The sequence below is a fragment of the Nicotiana tabacum genome, chromosome 13, assembly GCF_000715075.1.
Source record: "Nicotiana tabacum cultivar K326 chromosome 13, ASM71507v2, whole genome shotgun sequence".
Classification (NCBI taxonomy): domain Eukaryota; kingdom Viridiplantae; phylum Streptophyta; class Magnoliopsida; order Solanales; family Solanaceae; genus Nicotiana; species Nicotiana tabacum.
In genome coordinates, this window is record NC_134092.1 from 11158702 (window position 1) to 11174100 (window position 15399).

The following is a 15399-nucleotide window of genomic DNA, read 5'->3' on the forward strand; positions in this document are numbered from 1 at the left end:
ATCCCACATAGTGGGGGTTTGGGGAGGATAGTGTGTACCCAGACCTTACCCCTCCAATAGACCCTCGGCAGTAAAATTAAAGAATAATTACTGTATATAAGTTCTCCACCTGGCCATCTAGCTTATATGGGCTGGAATTTGAGTCGAGTATCTATCTGAAGTGAGAAAACTCAACCTCAGATTTTGTTCTTTGGAACAAAAGGGATGGAATTTAGAAGGATTCCATTATGCTCAAACTCGAAATCAATGTAGCACACTTGTATTTGCAGACACTTCAAACAGACCTAACACTCTAGCAATGAAATTCAAGAATGAAAGAATCATGGCAACTAACTCCTAACATCTCAAAATACTTAAAAAACTAAGTATCTAGTCACTTGCCGAGGGAGCTGCAGCTTCGGGCCGAATTTCTTCAAGTTGTTGGAGAACTTGCTGAGTTTCAGGTCGAGCTGATGGCGAGGGATCAACACAGTGCAAAGCCAATTTCAGTGTATTCAACAATTCATCACCAATTATAGATGCATCCCTCACTAGTTCCAGATCGAACACTTCACTCGTTCCCTCCTCTTTCACAATTGACGCCACCTTTCTAGGCAAATCCACGCCATTGAGAATTGCCTCTCCTGGAGATTTACCAGTTAGAACTTCAAGTATAATGACTCCTAGACTGTAGACATCCGTCTTCACGGTGACTTTCTTGAGCTTAGTAAGTTCAGGTGCGCGATAGCCAAGTGCCCCTGCTGTTGCAATTACGTTTGCATTTGCAGTAGCAGTCACAAGGCGCGAAAGGCCATAATCTGCAATTTTTGCATTTGAGTTTTCATCAAGCAGAACATTGCTCGACGTAAGGTTCCCATGAATCATGTTGGCGTTAGTGTGAAGGTATAGCAATCCCCTCGTCGTCCCTTTTGCTATTCTCATCCTCATTGGCCAATCAATTGGTGTATCCGGGCTACGAGCTGCAATGACATCAATAAGCCATATTATCTCCTCCATACCAAATCTCTATCCTTTTTTACATCATTCTATCCTATGTTGCGCGGACTCTCCAAATGTTGCCGCACCGTGTAGGATCCTCCAAAAACACGTTACTTTTGGAGGATCCGACACACACCCGAATACATTTTCGAAGAATCCGAGCAACATAGATTCTATGACCAATAAGATCATTCTATACAACATTCTCAACCTTAAAAGCCAAACTCAAATATTCAAAATCAATGGAGTTTTCATAAATCAGAGATAGTATCCGATTCTCAAAAAATAAAGGGCAACCCGGTGCACTAAGCTTCCGCTATGCACGGGGTCCGGACCACAATGGTCTATTGTACGCAGTCTTACCCTGCATTTCTGCAAGAGGCTGTTTCCACGGTTCCAACCCGTGAGGTCCTGTTTTCATGGCACCAATATTACCAGTTACGCCAAGGCTCCCTTTCAATTCTCATAAAATACAAGAAAAAGAATGTTAAATGGAAATCTGGTTTCTACTTACCATGAAGAAAAGTTGCTAGACTTCCTTTAGGCATGAAGTCAAAAACAAGAAGTTTCTCTCCTTTTGCACCTAAGTAATAAGCCCTAAGAGCCAAAAGATTTGGATGCCTCATCTTTCCAAGAACATTGACTTCTCTCTCAAATTCCCTCGGACCTTTTGTGATTTTTTCTCTTAATCTTCTAACAGCAACTTGATTCCCATCTTCTAATGTGGCCTTATATACTGTACCATAAGTGCTCTTTCCTAATATATCTGCAGTTGCACAAAGCAGATCATCTGCACTGAACATCACAGGTCCACCAAAATGGACTAGTTTTCCTCCATTTTCTCCTGCTGCTTCGACTTCTCCAGCCGTAAGAGGAACACCCTTTACACCAGTTGTCTTTGCTCCTTTGGCTGCAGCTCTTTTCTTGATCAAACAACAAAGGAGAATGCAACAAAGTAGAAACAAAATTATAATAAGAACCCCTACTACTATGAGAATGATGTCTTTAACACTTAATTTGCCACCTCGTGTAACCGGAGAAGGCGTTATATGACATGGGGTTGAAGCATTATGGCCACATAGCTGAGGATTACCTAAAAAGGCGCTCGAGTTGAACTTCTGAGTAAGTTGAGCAGGAACAGGACCAGACAAATTGTTATATGAAACATTGAAGGAACTAAGATTTGGTAAATCACCAACAGACGTTGGGATTTCTCCAGTTAACTGGTTATTCCTCAGGTTAAGAACTGATAATTTTTGCAATTTGTTTATATCTAATGGTATTTGACTATCAAGTTTGTTACTTTCCAAGTTGAGAAGCACAAGAGAGGAGAGACTAGAGAGGCTTTTAGGCAAACTTCCATTAATAGCATTGTAAGAAAAATCAAGAAATCTAAGCCTAGTAAGCCTGCCAATATCATTAGGAATAACACCAATAATATGGTTATGACTAATTGAAAGCTCAAGAAGTTCACTCAACTTACCAAAAGAAACAGGAATACCTCCAGACAATGAATTATGATCAAGATTCAGAGACTGTAAATGAAAAAGATTATTCCCATTTCCACCCCAAGAATCTGGAATAGAACCAGAAAGATTGTTATAGTGTAAGTCAAGAAAAATAAGAGAGGTGGATTGAGTAAAACTTTGTGGGATTTCACCAGACAAAGAGTTATAACCTAGATTAAGCCTATAAAGCTTAGTTGAATTAATAAGACTAGTTGGTATTGTCCCAGATAAAGAATTGTTACTAAGTTCAAGTGTTTGAAGAAGTGGACATAAACCAAGTGAAGAAGGAATAGAACCAGAAAACCTGTTATTGTAAAGTTGAACACCTCTTAAATTTGGCAAAAATCCCACAGAAGTAGGAATTGAACCACCTATTTCATTATCATGTAAACTAAGTTTTCTGAGTGCTTGAAACTGACCAATTTTTTCACTTAGTCTGCCACTTAGTCCTTTTAATGGAATCTTGATTACAATAACTTGACCTTGAGCACATTTAATACCAACCCAACTTCCTGAACAAGCTCCAAATCCAGTGTCATTCCAACTTTTTAAGTACCCTTTTGGATCAACAAATTCATGTTTTAAAGCTTGAAGTGATTGATAATCTGCTTGAGTAATAATTATACCATCCCAATCTTGGCCTAAAACTAACTGAGTTCTTGAAATTATCAGCTGAAAGAAGAAGAAAATTTGGACAAACGGAAACAGCCTTGTCTTCCATTTTGCCTTCTTTATATCAGAAATGTTGTGTCTATCAGCTCCTTCTTGGGATAAAAACATGAAAAATCTAGAAGGGTGCGGATAAAAACTACTAAAATCTTGATCTTGATATTTCATGACTACTAACATTATTTCTTAAGAACACAGTCTGAGAAGAAAAAGAGTTTCTTTTATTTCCCCTTCATGCCTCTCTTCTTTCTCTCTCAATTAAAATTGGATAGGGATAGGTGTGAGTTAGTTGTTGATGAAGTAGATTAAGAATTCTTGCTTCAAATTCTAATAGTGATAAAATATTAAGTAATTTCTTTTTATATGTCAAGCTTTGGTTTCTGAGGGTTCATGGTTCAGTTTGGATCGATTTTTTCCTAAAAAGAAACTAAATCAAGTAAGTCAGTTTTTAAATATTTAAACCAAACTAAATTAATTAAGTCTGTTTTTTATTAATTCGATTTTTGTTAGTTTTTCGGTTTTTTCGATTTTTTATCGATTTTTTTCTTAAATTTGAAACATACACTATCAAACGCATATTTCGGCGACTACATTTTCAACGTAACACTATCAAATCAAGTACTCTTTGAGAAATCTATCATTTTCAAGATATATTGATGATAATTGGATCAAATTGTGATGAATAATTTAAGTACTAAATTAAAAATCGATTATTTTTAACATGAAATAAATTCTTATACTTAGTAAAAGAAAACTATCAATCAAACTAGAATGTAAAGACAAAGAATTAGATTATTATAATAGCAAAAAACTAGACTAAAAATACAAATGACTAATATGTACCATAACAGTTTAGAAACTTTATATAAAAATAACCAATTTTGATCGGTTTTTAAAATTCAAACCAAAATCAAACCAAACCTAAAAAGTATCAATTTTTTTTGTAAGTTTGGTTCGATTTTCGTTTTGGTATGAACACCCCTACTTTGATGGATAAAGTTATCCGGTACTTATGATAGTAAAAGGTAAAAAATATAGTAAAATTATAGAAAATAATAAGTACCCGTAAAATTAATCAAGGCGTGCACAAATTGATTAGAACATTACTATTATAAAATTAAAATTGGATAGGGACGGTCTTGTACGCACACCAATAGAAGCAGAGGCGGAATCGAGATTTAAGGCTTATGAGTTCAAGATTTTAGTCATTTTAAATTATTGGGTTCTAAATTAATAATTTATATCTATTCAATAGATTTTTAAGATAAATACAGAGTTTAGACCAAAGTTACTGGATTCGGCCAAACCCGTAGACCAAATACTAGCTCCGCCCCTGAACAGAAGGTTTTGTATTTGTATGTAGCAATAAGTGTGAGTTTGATGGACGGAGTTATTCAATACTTATGCTAGTGAAAGGTAATAAGTATTCGTAAAATTATAGAAAGTAATAATTACCCGTAAAATTAATCGAAATGTGCATAAAGTGAACATTACGATTATGAAAAAGAGGTTCAAATTGGATAGGGACCGTCTTGTACGCACACCAGCAGTTTGGTGGACAAAATTATTCAATACTTGTACTAGTGGGAGATGGTAAGTATCTGTAAAATTATAGAAGGTAGCAAGTAACTATAAAATTAATTGAGATGCTTACAAACTGAGCGGGATATTACTAATATTATAAAAAATAAAAAGTTAAAATTGGATAGGGACAATCTTGTACACACACTACAAGAAAGGATTTGTATTTGTATGTAGCAATAAGTGCGGGGAGAAGGTGTTGGGGTTCCTAGAGTAAAGCACGTGAAGAGGAGCACATAGTGCTAAAATGGAGGAATCCTAATAAGTTTTTTCTAGGGAACAGGATAACTGTGTCTGTCAGGTATCACTATATATATTCAGAAGGCTGCTTTATATTAGTGCGTTTACCTTTAGCATTTTACCAGTAGTCCTGTGGATTGTAAAAATGTGCGGATAATGAGTCGCTCTCAAGATAATAATCAAAAAAATATTTTTTTAATATTTATATTATGTATAAAAATTATACAAATTTTAATATGTTTTTGATTATTAAATATAAATAATTTTTAAAGCGGACTAAAAATAGAAAAGGTCCAAAATTTTGTGAGCGGCCTATTTGGACGCTCTTATTTAATCTATAGCCAGTTTTTCCAAAAGATTTAACTTGTAGCTAATATAGGCAAAGTTCAAACAAATTGCTCCTCCTTAGTTGTTGTACCTATTGTACGACAATTGAAGTATGATGTTTGAAGAAGAAGGGTCTTGAATTTCAAATATGATAAGTGAGTCTAAATTAAGTAGGTGTTATCGAAAAACTTTGAAAATATTAGATGTTATAACAAAATATTGTTATAGAAAATATATACTACTTCCGTTTCAGTTTATGTGAACCTATTTTCTTTTTGGTCCGTTCCAAAAAGAATGACCCCTTTCTAAATTTAAAAATAATTTTGCTTAAACTTATAATTTTACCCTTAATGAGAAATTTTTATAACCACACAAATACTTGGGCCCCTTTTTGAATTGTTTAGGACCACAAATTCCAAAAGTCTTCATTTTTTCTTAAACTTCGTGCCCAGTCAAAAAAGTTCACATAAATTAAAACGGAGGGAGTACTATTTTCTGAAAAAAATTAATCTAATACTACATCCGTTCCAGCTTATGTGAACTTATTTCCTTTTTGATCCGTTCCAAAAAGAATGGCCTCTTTCTAAATTTTAAAAATAATTTTGCTTAAACTTATAATTCTACCCTTAATGAGAAGTTTTTATAACCATACAAATACTCTTGGCCCCTTTTTGAATTATTTAGGATCACAAATTCTAAATATCTTTATTTTTTTTAAATTTCGTGCTCAGTCAAATATGTTCACGTACATTGGAACGTACGGAGTATAAAGGATGACTATAGAAGGGTTTGGTCGTAAACATTGTCAACCTAAAAAGAGTTTACCTAAGTAGCACCACTTCTGCATTGTCCTTATCTTGTTGATTTACCATTGTGCCCCTGAAGTGCATAGAATGTTTAATTAAGAGTTTAAGACGTATGACCTATTCTTGCCTCGAGTCCAGGGGAGTCGCATTTGGTCATCCGATGTTACCTTTGAATTGATTTTTTCAATATTCTATTCGCCATTTGGCCTTGAACTATGTGACTTGGATGGATAAAAAAAACTAGGTAATTTAGAATTATAGTTTTACTTATAATTTAAAAGAATAGAGATAAACGTAATTTTTAAATTTCGTGCTCAGTCAAATATGTTCACGTACATTGGAACGTACGGAGTATAAAGGATGACTATAGAAGGGTTTGGTCGTAAACATTGTCAACCTAAAAAGAGTTTACCTAAGTAGCACCACTTCTGCATTGTCCTTATCTTGTTGATTTACCATTGTGCCCCTGAAGTGCATAGAATGTTTAATTAAGAGTTTAAGACGTATGACCTATTCTTGCCTCGAGTCCAGGGGAGTCGCATTTGGTCATCCGATGTTACCTTTGAATTGATTTTTTCAATATTCTATTCGCCATTTGGCCTTGAACTATGTGACTTGGATGGATAAAAAAAACTAGGTAATTTAGAATTATAGTTTTACTTATAATTTAAAAGAATAGAGATAAACGTAATTTTTAAATTTATTCATTATATATTATACAAAAGAATCGCTTTATTACATGGAAAGTATGAACTTTCACTTTTAAGATAACCTTTGTTTATCCATTCTCTTTCTCGGTGCTAAGGGTGGTAAGTGGGTCGGTCCGGGACCGCGGGCCAAACGGATTAAACAGACCAGGACCGTTTGGCCCGATTTTAGTGGGTTTGGATCGGTCTTGTGGGCCGGTCCTATAATTTGGGCCCGTCAGGCCAAACAGTGCCAACGGCTATATTTTTAAATATAGTCAGTTGGCTATTTATAAAAAAGTCATTTAATCCCCCAACTTTGTTTTAACCACAAACTTTTTATACATTTAATATATATACTATACTATACTATATATACATCTTATATATAGTATATAAGATGTATATATAGCTTATCGAATATAGCTTATATATATATATACATCTTATATCGATATACTATATATACATCTTATATACTATATATATTCGATATTGAATATTAAAATTTAGGTCATAATTTTATAATAAAATTTACAAAGCATTGTTTTAGATATTTTTTTTAACATCCTTTTATCTCTAATATCTATTTAATTTTTTTTAAAAAAAATATGTTAGGCCCGTTTAGCCCGCGGGCCGGGACCGTTTAGCCCGGGACCAAACGGTCCCGGTCCCGGGTCGGTCCCTACAAAAAGGTCGTTTAGGCCCGGGCCCGTTTGGCCCGTTTAATTTGGGACCGGTCTGGGACCAGGACTGTTTGGACCGGCCCACTTGGCCCGTTTAGGCCCGGGACCGGCCCATTTGTCAGCCCTACTCTGTGCTAAAGGATCCCGCCCTGAGGTGTTTAAGCGAATTCGAGTTTTAAACTAAATGTATTTAACCTTCAAGGTTTTTAGCCCTAAATTCATTATACATTTAATATTTATAGTTTATGAGTTAATATTTATTTATATTATAGTGATTTCACATATATATTTATATTTTGTGTGTAGAAGAACGGGCTAAGTTGAACCCGTAAAAACTATGCTATATACGTTATTGTCGGGTGTTTATACCAATTCACACTACTTTATCATCATTAAGAAATAAATGAAGATGGACGAGAATATGCGTTAATATAGTAATAATTATATTTCTGAACGCATATGTTATGTATTTATTAGATTGGTATAAATATTGAACGGGTGAATAAAGGCTATTCCTTTACATTATGTTACTTCTTTTGATTGAGACTTGAGATGCGGTCCATAGACAAAGAAGCACCTGTCGTCTTCAATAAGGCAAAGCCTTGCCATATACTACAGAAGGACCATTTCTAGTTCTAAATTTTCAATATGGTGTTGCTATTACATATACTAGCCATTCATGGACCACAAAAACTGGCCATATATGCAATTATGCTAGCTTTATTAAGCCATTGGATGGTGGCAGTGGGCGCCTCAGACTTCTTGGACCATAGACTAAATATGGACAAGGTCAAAGCTAGAGTTTAGGTTACTAACAAGGTAAAATCTAGTAATTTTGGTCCAAATTTTATATTTATCTTAAAATATTTTATTAAATATATATAAATTATTAATTTAGAACTCAGTAACTTAACGGACTAAAATCTCAATCTCACAAGTTTCAAATCACCTCGCCTCTAATTATAGACGTAGACATGTAGTGTATGCACTCTCTCTCTACATATATATATATATATATATATATATATATATATATATATTTATTTATTTTTTCAAATCACCTCGCCTCTAATTATAGACGTAGACATGTAGTGTATGCACTCTCTCTTACATACACACACACACACACATATATATATATATATATATATATATATATATATATATATATATATATATATATATATATATATAAAAAACTAATAACAGCTCGAAGTACCTTATTAGGGGAAAAGTTACTATTTTGTATCATGTTATACTAGACATCATCTCTTTTATATATATATGAAGGAAAATAATTTTATTGATGAATATTTGTAGGTATAATTTTATTTGTTCTCTTGATTCTTCTTCCAGATTGTTCCCCATGATTCGAGAATTGGTCAACGTATTTCTCAAACATCAGTTTTGTAAAGACATTATTTGATGTTTTATCTCTCTGTGAATATTCCAAGTTTATGAAATTTGTGAGATGATCTCCTAATGAAGCTTCCAAGAGTTTATGAAAATTTCGAGATTAGACATAGTCTATTTATTTCATTAAATTGAGGAACACTAAAAAGAAAAAAAAAAGCAGTTTCATATAATACAAGAATTATAATCTTAACAATTACAACTTCATCAAAATACAGTTTGATAATTAATAAAGCAAACATACCTATGCAACACCAAACAAATACATGCTAATAATTATTACAGCAAATTAAAATATATAACTACCCAAGGTTGAGATGAAGCACTTCTTGAAATTCCAATCTTCTAGTCTCAGAATAAGAAGAGATATGTTTATTTGGCCAATAAGTTAACCAAACTCTCCCTTTCAATTCCCATTCCATTGATTTTCCCATAGCCCTTTTATCCACTTTCCAAATTACACTTTCCCCATACTCATCTTTTGCAAATATAACCCCTCCTTGTTTAGTAAATGGCCTATAAGCACTTGAATATCTATTCTTGAACCAAGCCTTTGGTTGTATTAATGAAAAAACAGATGGTTTTGATGAAAATACTTCTTTTCCATTCCCACTATCATGTAAAAACCAATTTAAATTTGCACCATTTCCATTAACAGATTGCTCAAATTTCCATGGTTTCATACTCATAGTAACTGTTTCTGAAGCTGAAACTTTTAATCCCATATAAGGATTTGGAGGATCAAATCCTGCTTCAATGGACTTTTCCATTCCAATTTCTCTTAGTGGATTATCAGATGATTTGGTTACTGAGATGCTTAACACATTTGTTTGAAGTGTTGGAGTTAGTTGTAGTGAAATTCTTGAAGGGAAATGCTTTTCTGATATTCCAGCTCCTCTTTCTTCCATTAGTGATTCATTTACCAGCCTAACAACATCAAACCTGTTTGAAAACACATTCCAAATCAAGTTGAAGTTTAACTCTTTTGCAACTATGGTACTTGTATTAGGGTAGGCAGAGACGGAGCTAGGATTTTAAGTGTATGAGTGCAGAATTCTAAAACATGATCGCGACCTCAAGCTAATATACACAATTATAACACTAAAAAAACGAGTATTAATATTTAATATATATTTAAAAGTAACGACCACTTAAGACAATATATGACTATAAACATTATCGCTATAATTGCACTTGACGACTTGTCATATTTTAAAAAATATAAAATGATCACATCATTATGTAGGTCTTTAAGTTTCAACATTTTCTTCTCTGTATAAAAAAATAAACAATCATTCAAAAAGTTATCATTAATGCATAACTTCATAAAAGTATAAGTTCTTTCTACCATTGCAGTAGCCAAAGAAAATATCAAATTTAAGCAAATAAACAAGTCTCCATATCTCATGAATATTTGTTCTAAAAACTCACTGAATGATGAATATTAGATGCATAGAAAAGCTTTTCTACTTTTTTTTTTCTTTTTGATAATATATGAAGAAGATTATCAGATGATGCAAAGTTCCCTCACCAGCTTAATATCCACATCCTTTTCTAGCCTAAACAAATATTACTATAAAAATAAAAAAAAATTATTTTAAAAATACTATTTTGTAGTCAATCATTACAAATTGAATATCTTACTTTAATTTGATTTAATAAAATAAATAAAAATAAAATAGATGAAGAATTTAAATCGCTTAGTGTTTGTCAATGAAACTTTTGAACCCATATATAAATATTATAAAAATTTATAAGTAATGAAAAAAAACAAAATATATGGTCCACCCTTCAATTAATACAAAAATCATATTCACGTGGCAAAGCTAAGAAAAATTAGTAGATCGGTCTAAGATTTTTGGGAAATCACACAAATACAAATATAAAAAGTCGAAATGAAAAACTCGCCTTTGGAATCAAAAATTTTAAAATCAAGTAACATTTACTTAAAAAGTCAAAAGATAAAAGAAAGGCAAACAAATAAAAGAAGATGGAATAGCCGGGATGGACCTTGAAGAAAAATATAACTAGATAGCACTTTTGATTTTGATTTTAAGTAATGACAAAAACTTTAAAAACCTTAACTCTTTCCCTCACTTTTCTTTTGATTTTGATTTTGATTGGGGAATAACTCTCTCAAAGAAGTGACGGACAGGTGGGGCTGTTTTGGAGCTTTTGTCTTTTTCTTTTTTGCCTTAGTAAAAAGTTTGTGGGTTTTTTCAAAAAAGGAAAAAGAAACGTAGTTAAAATGAATAAAACTTGCACTGCTTCTGGGCAGTATCGAACCCACATGGTCCATATGAGTTGGACTCATAACCCAGAACTCTTACTATTGAACCCAAAGTGTTTTTGTTACTAGGTTTGTCATTGTATATTTATATCATTTCAATAAAGTTTTCAATGCAAATGCAGGGTTCGAGAAAAAGTCACTAGGTTCGCCATAACCCACATTCACTATTGTAGCTCCGCTCCTGAGGGTAGGCTGTCTATATCATCCCTTGAGGTGCGACCTTTCCCCGAACACTACGTGAATGCATGATACCTTGTGCACCGAACTGCCTTTTTTTTTAAAAGTTAAATTGAACATATTTGATTTAACTGATTAAAAGTAGTGGATAAGTATCAAGTGCTGAAACTAATTTCTAAATAAATTATTTATGCGTGGATAAAGATGATGAACTAATAATAAATAGTTATGTGTTTGATAAAAGAGTATTGTTAATTAAGCATTTTTTGTGTTAAAATAACTTAAATTCTCTTGAGTTGTTCATAAAATATAAATATAAAAGTATCTTAATATGAAAATGGATGAACAATGGAAATGAAATGGAGAAAAAACTAGGGGTTTTCTTCGGATATGGTATTTTGGCTAAGGGTGTATTGATCATTAGAAAAATAATAATAATAATAATAATAATAATAATAATAATAATAATAATAATAATAATAATAATAATAATAATAATAATAGTCTATATTCTTCTATCTATTGTTTATAAATAAAAATTCATATGACGAGGGCAACCAACTTATGACTTTTCATTGATTGGCTTATAAACACTTGGCTTATAAGCATTTTAGTGTTTACCAAATGCCTAAATTAGCCAAAATCATTGATTGGCTTATAAACACTTGACTTATAAGTATTTTGGTGTTTACCAAATGCCTAAATTAGCTTTTAAAAAAAGTACTATAATCAGACCTTTCTATAATATCTATGCATCCTTTATAAAGTATTTCACTATAACGGTCAAGTTTTCTTTAGAATCAATTTTTCATATTATATTATAATATTATGTTCTCTATAACTGCACTTCACTATAGCAATCAGAAAAGATTGAAGCAGACGAAACTGGTATAGAAATGTTTGATTGTACAAGCGTATTCAAACAATTAAAAATAAATATGTACCTAATGTTGTCGGTGTTCACCATCACTTCAATCCACTTCTCTCGAATTATAACTCTATAATTCAATTGGATCACTCCTTCAAGCTGGTGAAAATTAAGAGAAAATCTCAAATTATCATCAGACAAACTACTAGTAGATGTGTCAATATCCATTGCAATAACAGGACAATACAACTGCACTTTCCAAAGTCCAACTGTGGAAAATGAGTAAGAAAACAATTTACATGGTGTTTTTATTGAATGATTTAAAGACTCTTGAATTTCCACAATCCAATTAGTTATTGCTAAATTTACTGATCTCATCCATTCTTCTTCAGGATTCGATCCCAAAATTTTTACTAGCAATTTTGATGCATGTCTAGATTGTGGACATGAAAATTGATTCTTAAGTGTATTAATACATATAGACCTAAGATCAATAGGAGCTTCATAAATACAAATTATGAAAGCCAAAGTAAGAAATGAGAAGTTAAAAATTTCTTTAAAACAAGAATTAAAATCCATTTTTGGGATTTTGAGAAATGAGGAAGAATTTTTGTTAGGACCATATTTAAGAACATCTTGAATGAAATTAATCAAGAGATTAAATATGGGTTCGTCGTCTAATAATTTTGTTGAATTGGATTTAATTTTCAAGGGTTTTGAAGTCCATAGGGAAATAGGAAGATTATAATCTGCAATAATGCAAAATTGGAAATTTTTGGTAATGGAAAGTTTAAGAGAAGGTTGAGATGAACATGAAGGGGAAATACAAATTGAAATAGAGTCAGTTTTCCATTTGGAAATTGGTGGTAAATTCTGAATCCAAGAGTATATATCAGGAAAATTGCAAGTATAAGACATAGTTTGGATATGTGTATGAATTTTATGAATTTGTATGGTCCAATTTTATGTGTATTTATAGACTAAAATTATGAAAAGCAAGATTCTTGGGGCTAAAAAAGTCAGTGGATTAGGTATATAATAACAAGTAAAAGGTACAAATTTAAATTTACTTTTGTGAATGGAATAAAGCTACTAGTCGAACAATTGCACAAGGAAATACTTAGAATGGATATATACCGTGGATACGGGTGTACATAGGTCGGTTTGGTTCGGATTTTGCGATTATCAAATCAAACTAATTGTATCGGATTTTTAAATCTATAGACCAAACCAAACCAACAAAAGTCGGATTTTTCAGTATTGGATTTTCTCGGATTTCTCGGGTTTTTCGGGATTTTTTTTCCCGATAAACTTGTGTTCCAAATATTTCTATAGTCCTAAATACAATTTTACCAATAACAACCATATTTTTATTTTTTAGTATTGGTCTCAACTATGCTAGTCAATAGGTTGTATGGTTCCACTTTATAAGGTCTCTACTTTATAAATTATTTTTCACTTTACACCAAAATGCTAATAAAAGCTTAAAGCAATTGACCTGCTCAACTTCAATTGAACCTTAGATAAACCGGCAAAGGGCCAAATATACCCCTCTACTTTTGAAAATGGTCTAAGAATACCTCCCGCTATACTATTGGATTATATATACCCCTGCAGTCATACTTTGGGTTCAAATATACCCATCATTTAAACGGAGAGACACTTGTCATCGTCCTATTGGTCAATTCTAAATATCTCCTAATTAATTAAAAAGACCCATTATACATTCCCGAAAAATATATTTTTTTTGTAAAAACTGAAAAATAGTAAAAAAATATTTTTACTAAAAATTAAAAAAAAACGAAAAATATTTTCTTTTCCAGTTTTTACAAAAAACTACTTTAAAAAAAACTGAAAAATATTTTCTAAAACAATATTTTTGTAAAAACTGAAAAGAAATTTTCTAAAGTAATTAAAAATTGAAAAAACTGAAATATTTTTAACTAAAAACTGAAAAAAAGAAAATTGTTTTTTTAGTTTTTACAAAAACACTGCTTTAGAAATTTGCTTTTTAGTTTTTTTTTCCAGTTTTTACAAAACTATTGTTTTAGAAAATATTTTTCAGCTTCTTTTTAAAGCAGTTTTTTTGTAAAAACTGGAAAAAAAAATATTTTTGTTTTTTCAGTTTATAAAAAACAATTTCAGTTTTTACAAAAAATATTGCTTTAGAAAATTAATTTTCAGCTTTTGTTTTCCAGCTTTTAAAAAAATATTATTTTAGAAAATATTTTTCAGTTTTTTCTAAAGCAGTTTTTTTGTAAAAACTGAAAAAAAAAATGGGTTTTTCAGTTTTTAGTAAAAATAGTTTCAGTTTTTTTCAGTTTTTACAAAAAAATAAATTGCTTAAAAATATTGATTTTTGGGTATGATTAATGGGTCTTTTTAATTAATTAGAAGATATTTATAATTGACCAAGGACGATGACACGTGTCCCTCCGTTTAAATGAGGGGTATATTTGAACCCAAAGTATGACAACATGTGTCACGACCCAAAATTCATTAAGGTCGTGATGGCGTCGGACACCACTGTCAGGCAAGCCAACCATAATCAATTAATTTAATTACTCATTTTAGTATTTTTGAAATAAAAATTTTCTTTAATAAAACTGTAGAAATAAAACTCATAGAGTAAATGATAAATATTTTTGCAGCTAAATTTTTAAACAATTCACAACCATTCCCAAAATCCGGTGTCACAAGTGCATGAGCATTTACTAGGGAATTAAAAATAAAATACAACATCTGTCCAGAATATAAATTAGACAGGAAAATATAATGACTCTGAAAGAGAATCTGTTAGTTGCGGATCGTAATATAGAATACAGCTCACCCATGTCCCCACAATTATTAACCACACCTATGCGCCCACAAGGCTGCTATACATATATGTACCTGCACAATAAAATGTGCAGCAAGTGCAGTATGAGTACGAAAATAACGTGTACCCAGTAAGTATCAAGCCGAATCTCGAAGTGGTAGAGACGAGATAGCCGACTTTGACACTCACTATGAGTCAATAATAATAATTGAAATAAATTATAATTATTCAAATCAGCATGGTTAATAGAGTTAACAATAATTTTATTCAATTAGCAGAAATAATAAGAATCCTTCAAATGCAACAATTTTTTAATTTATTAATTAAATCATGAAATTTCAAAAAAAACTTC

At 31.7% G+C, this 15399-nt stretch overlaps 2 protein-coding genes across 3 annotated transcripts; both read right to left on the bottom strand.

The window, feature by feature from the left end:
• Nucleotides 1–202: 202 nt before the first annotated feature.
• Nucleotides 203–3467, bottom strand: LOC107761972 (putative leucine-rich repeat receptor-like protein kinase IMK3). Of its 2 annotated transcripts, XM_075227727.1 has the most exons (3): nucleotides 1493–3467; nucleotides 1342–1389; nucleotides 203–959 (listed from the first exon to the last, which is right to left on the bottom strand). In XM_075227727.1, the coding sequence occupies exons 1-3, from the start codon at nucleotides 3333–3335 to the stop codon at nucleotides 370–372; spliced, it is 2481 nt and encodes an 826-aa protein (XP_075083828.1). In that variant the 5' UTR covers nucleotides 3336–3467; the 3' UTR covers nucleotides 203–369. The 2 variants fall into 2 exon arrangements, with proteins under 2 accessions (XP_075083828.1, XP_016435756.1); XM_016580270.2 differs by lacking the exon at nucleotides 1342–1389.
• Nucleotides 3468–9042: 5575 nt separating this feature from the next.
• LOC107831311 (uncharacterized) lies at nucleotides 9043–13167 on the bottom strand. The gene is made up of 2 exons (XM_016659068.2): nucleotides 12306–13167; nucleotides 9043–9836 (listed from the first exon to the last, which is right to left on the bottom strand). The coding sequence occupies exons 1-2, from the start codon at nucleotides 13145–13147 to the stop codon at nucleotides 9197–9199; spliced, it is 1482 nt and encodes a 493-aa protein (XP_016514554.1). The 5' UTR covers nucleotides 13148–13167; the 3' UTR covers nucleotides 9043–9196.
• Nucleotides 13168–15399: the final 2232 nt, after the last annotated feature.

What these genes read in the sequence shown, in the direction of transcription:
- LOC107761972 (XM_075227727.1), bottom strand. Translation starts at nt 3,335, where the DNA reads ATGTTAGTAGTCATGAAATATCAAGATCAAGATTTTAGTAGTTTTTAT. An exon ending in TCTAGCAACTTTTCTTCATG is followed by an intron (nt 1,390 to 1,492) that starts GTAAGTAGAAAC and finishes CCATGAAAACAG; the next exon opens with GACCTCACGGGTTGGAACCG. An exon ending in GCCTCTTGCAGAAATGCAGG is followed by an intron (nt 960 to 1,341) that starts GTAAGACTGCGT and finishes ATGTCATTGCAG; the next exon opens with CTCGTAGCCCGGATACACCA.
- LOC107831311 (XM_016659068.2), bottom strand. Translation starts at nt 13,147, where the DNA reads ATGTCTTATACTTGCAATTTTCCTGATATATACTCTTGGATTCAGAAT. An exon ending in GTGAACACCGACAACATTAG is followed by an intron (nt 9,837 to 12,305) that starts GTACATATTTAT and finishes GTTTTCAAACAG; the next exon opens with GTTTGATGTTGTTAGGCTGG.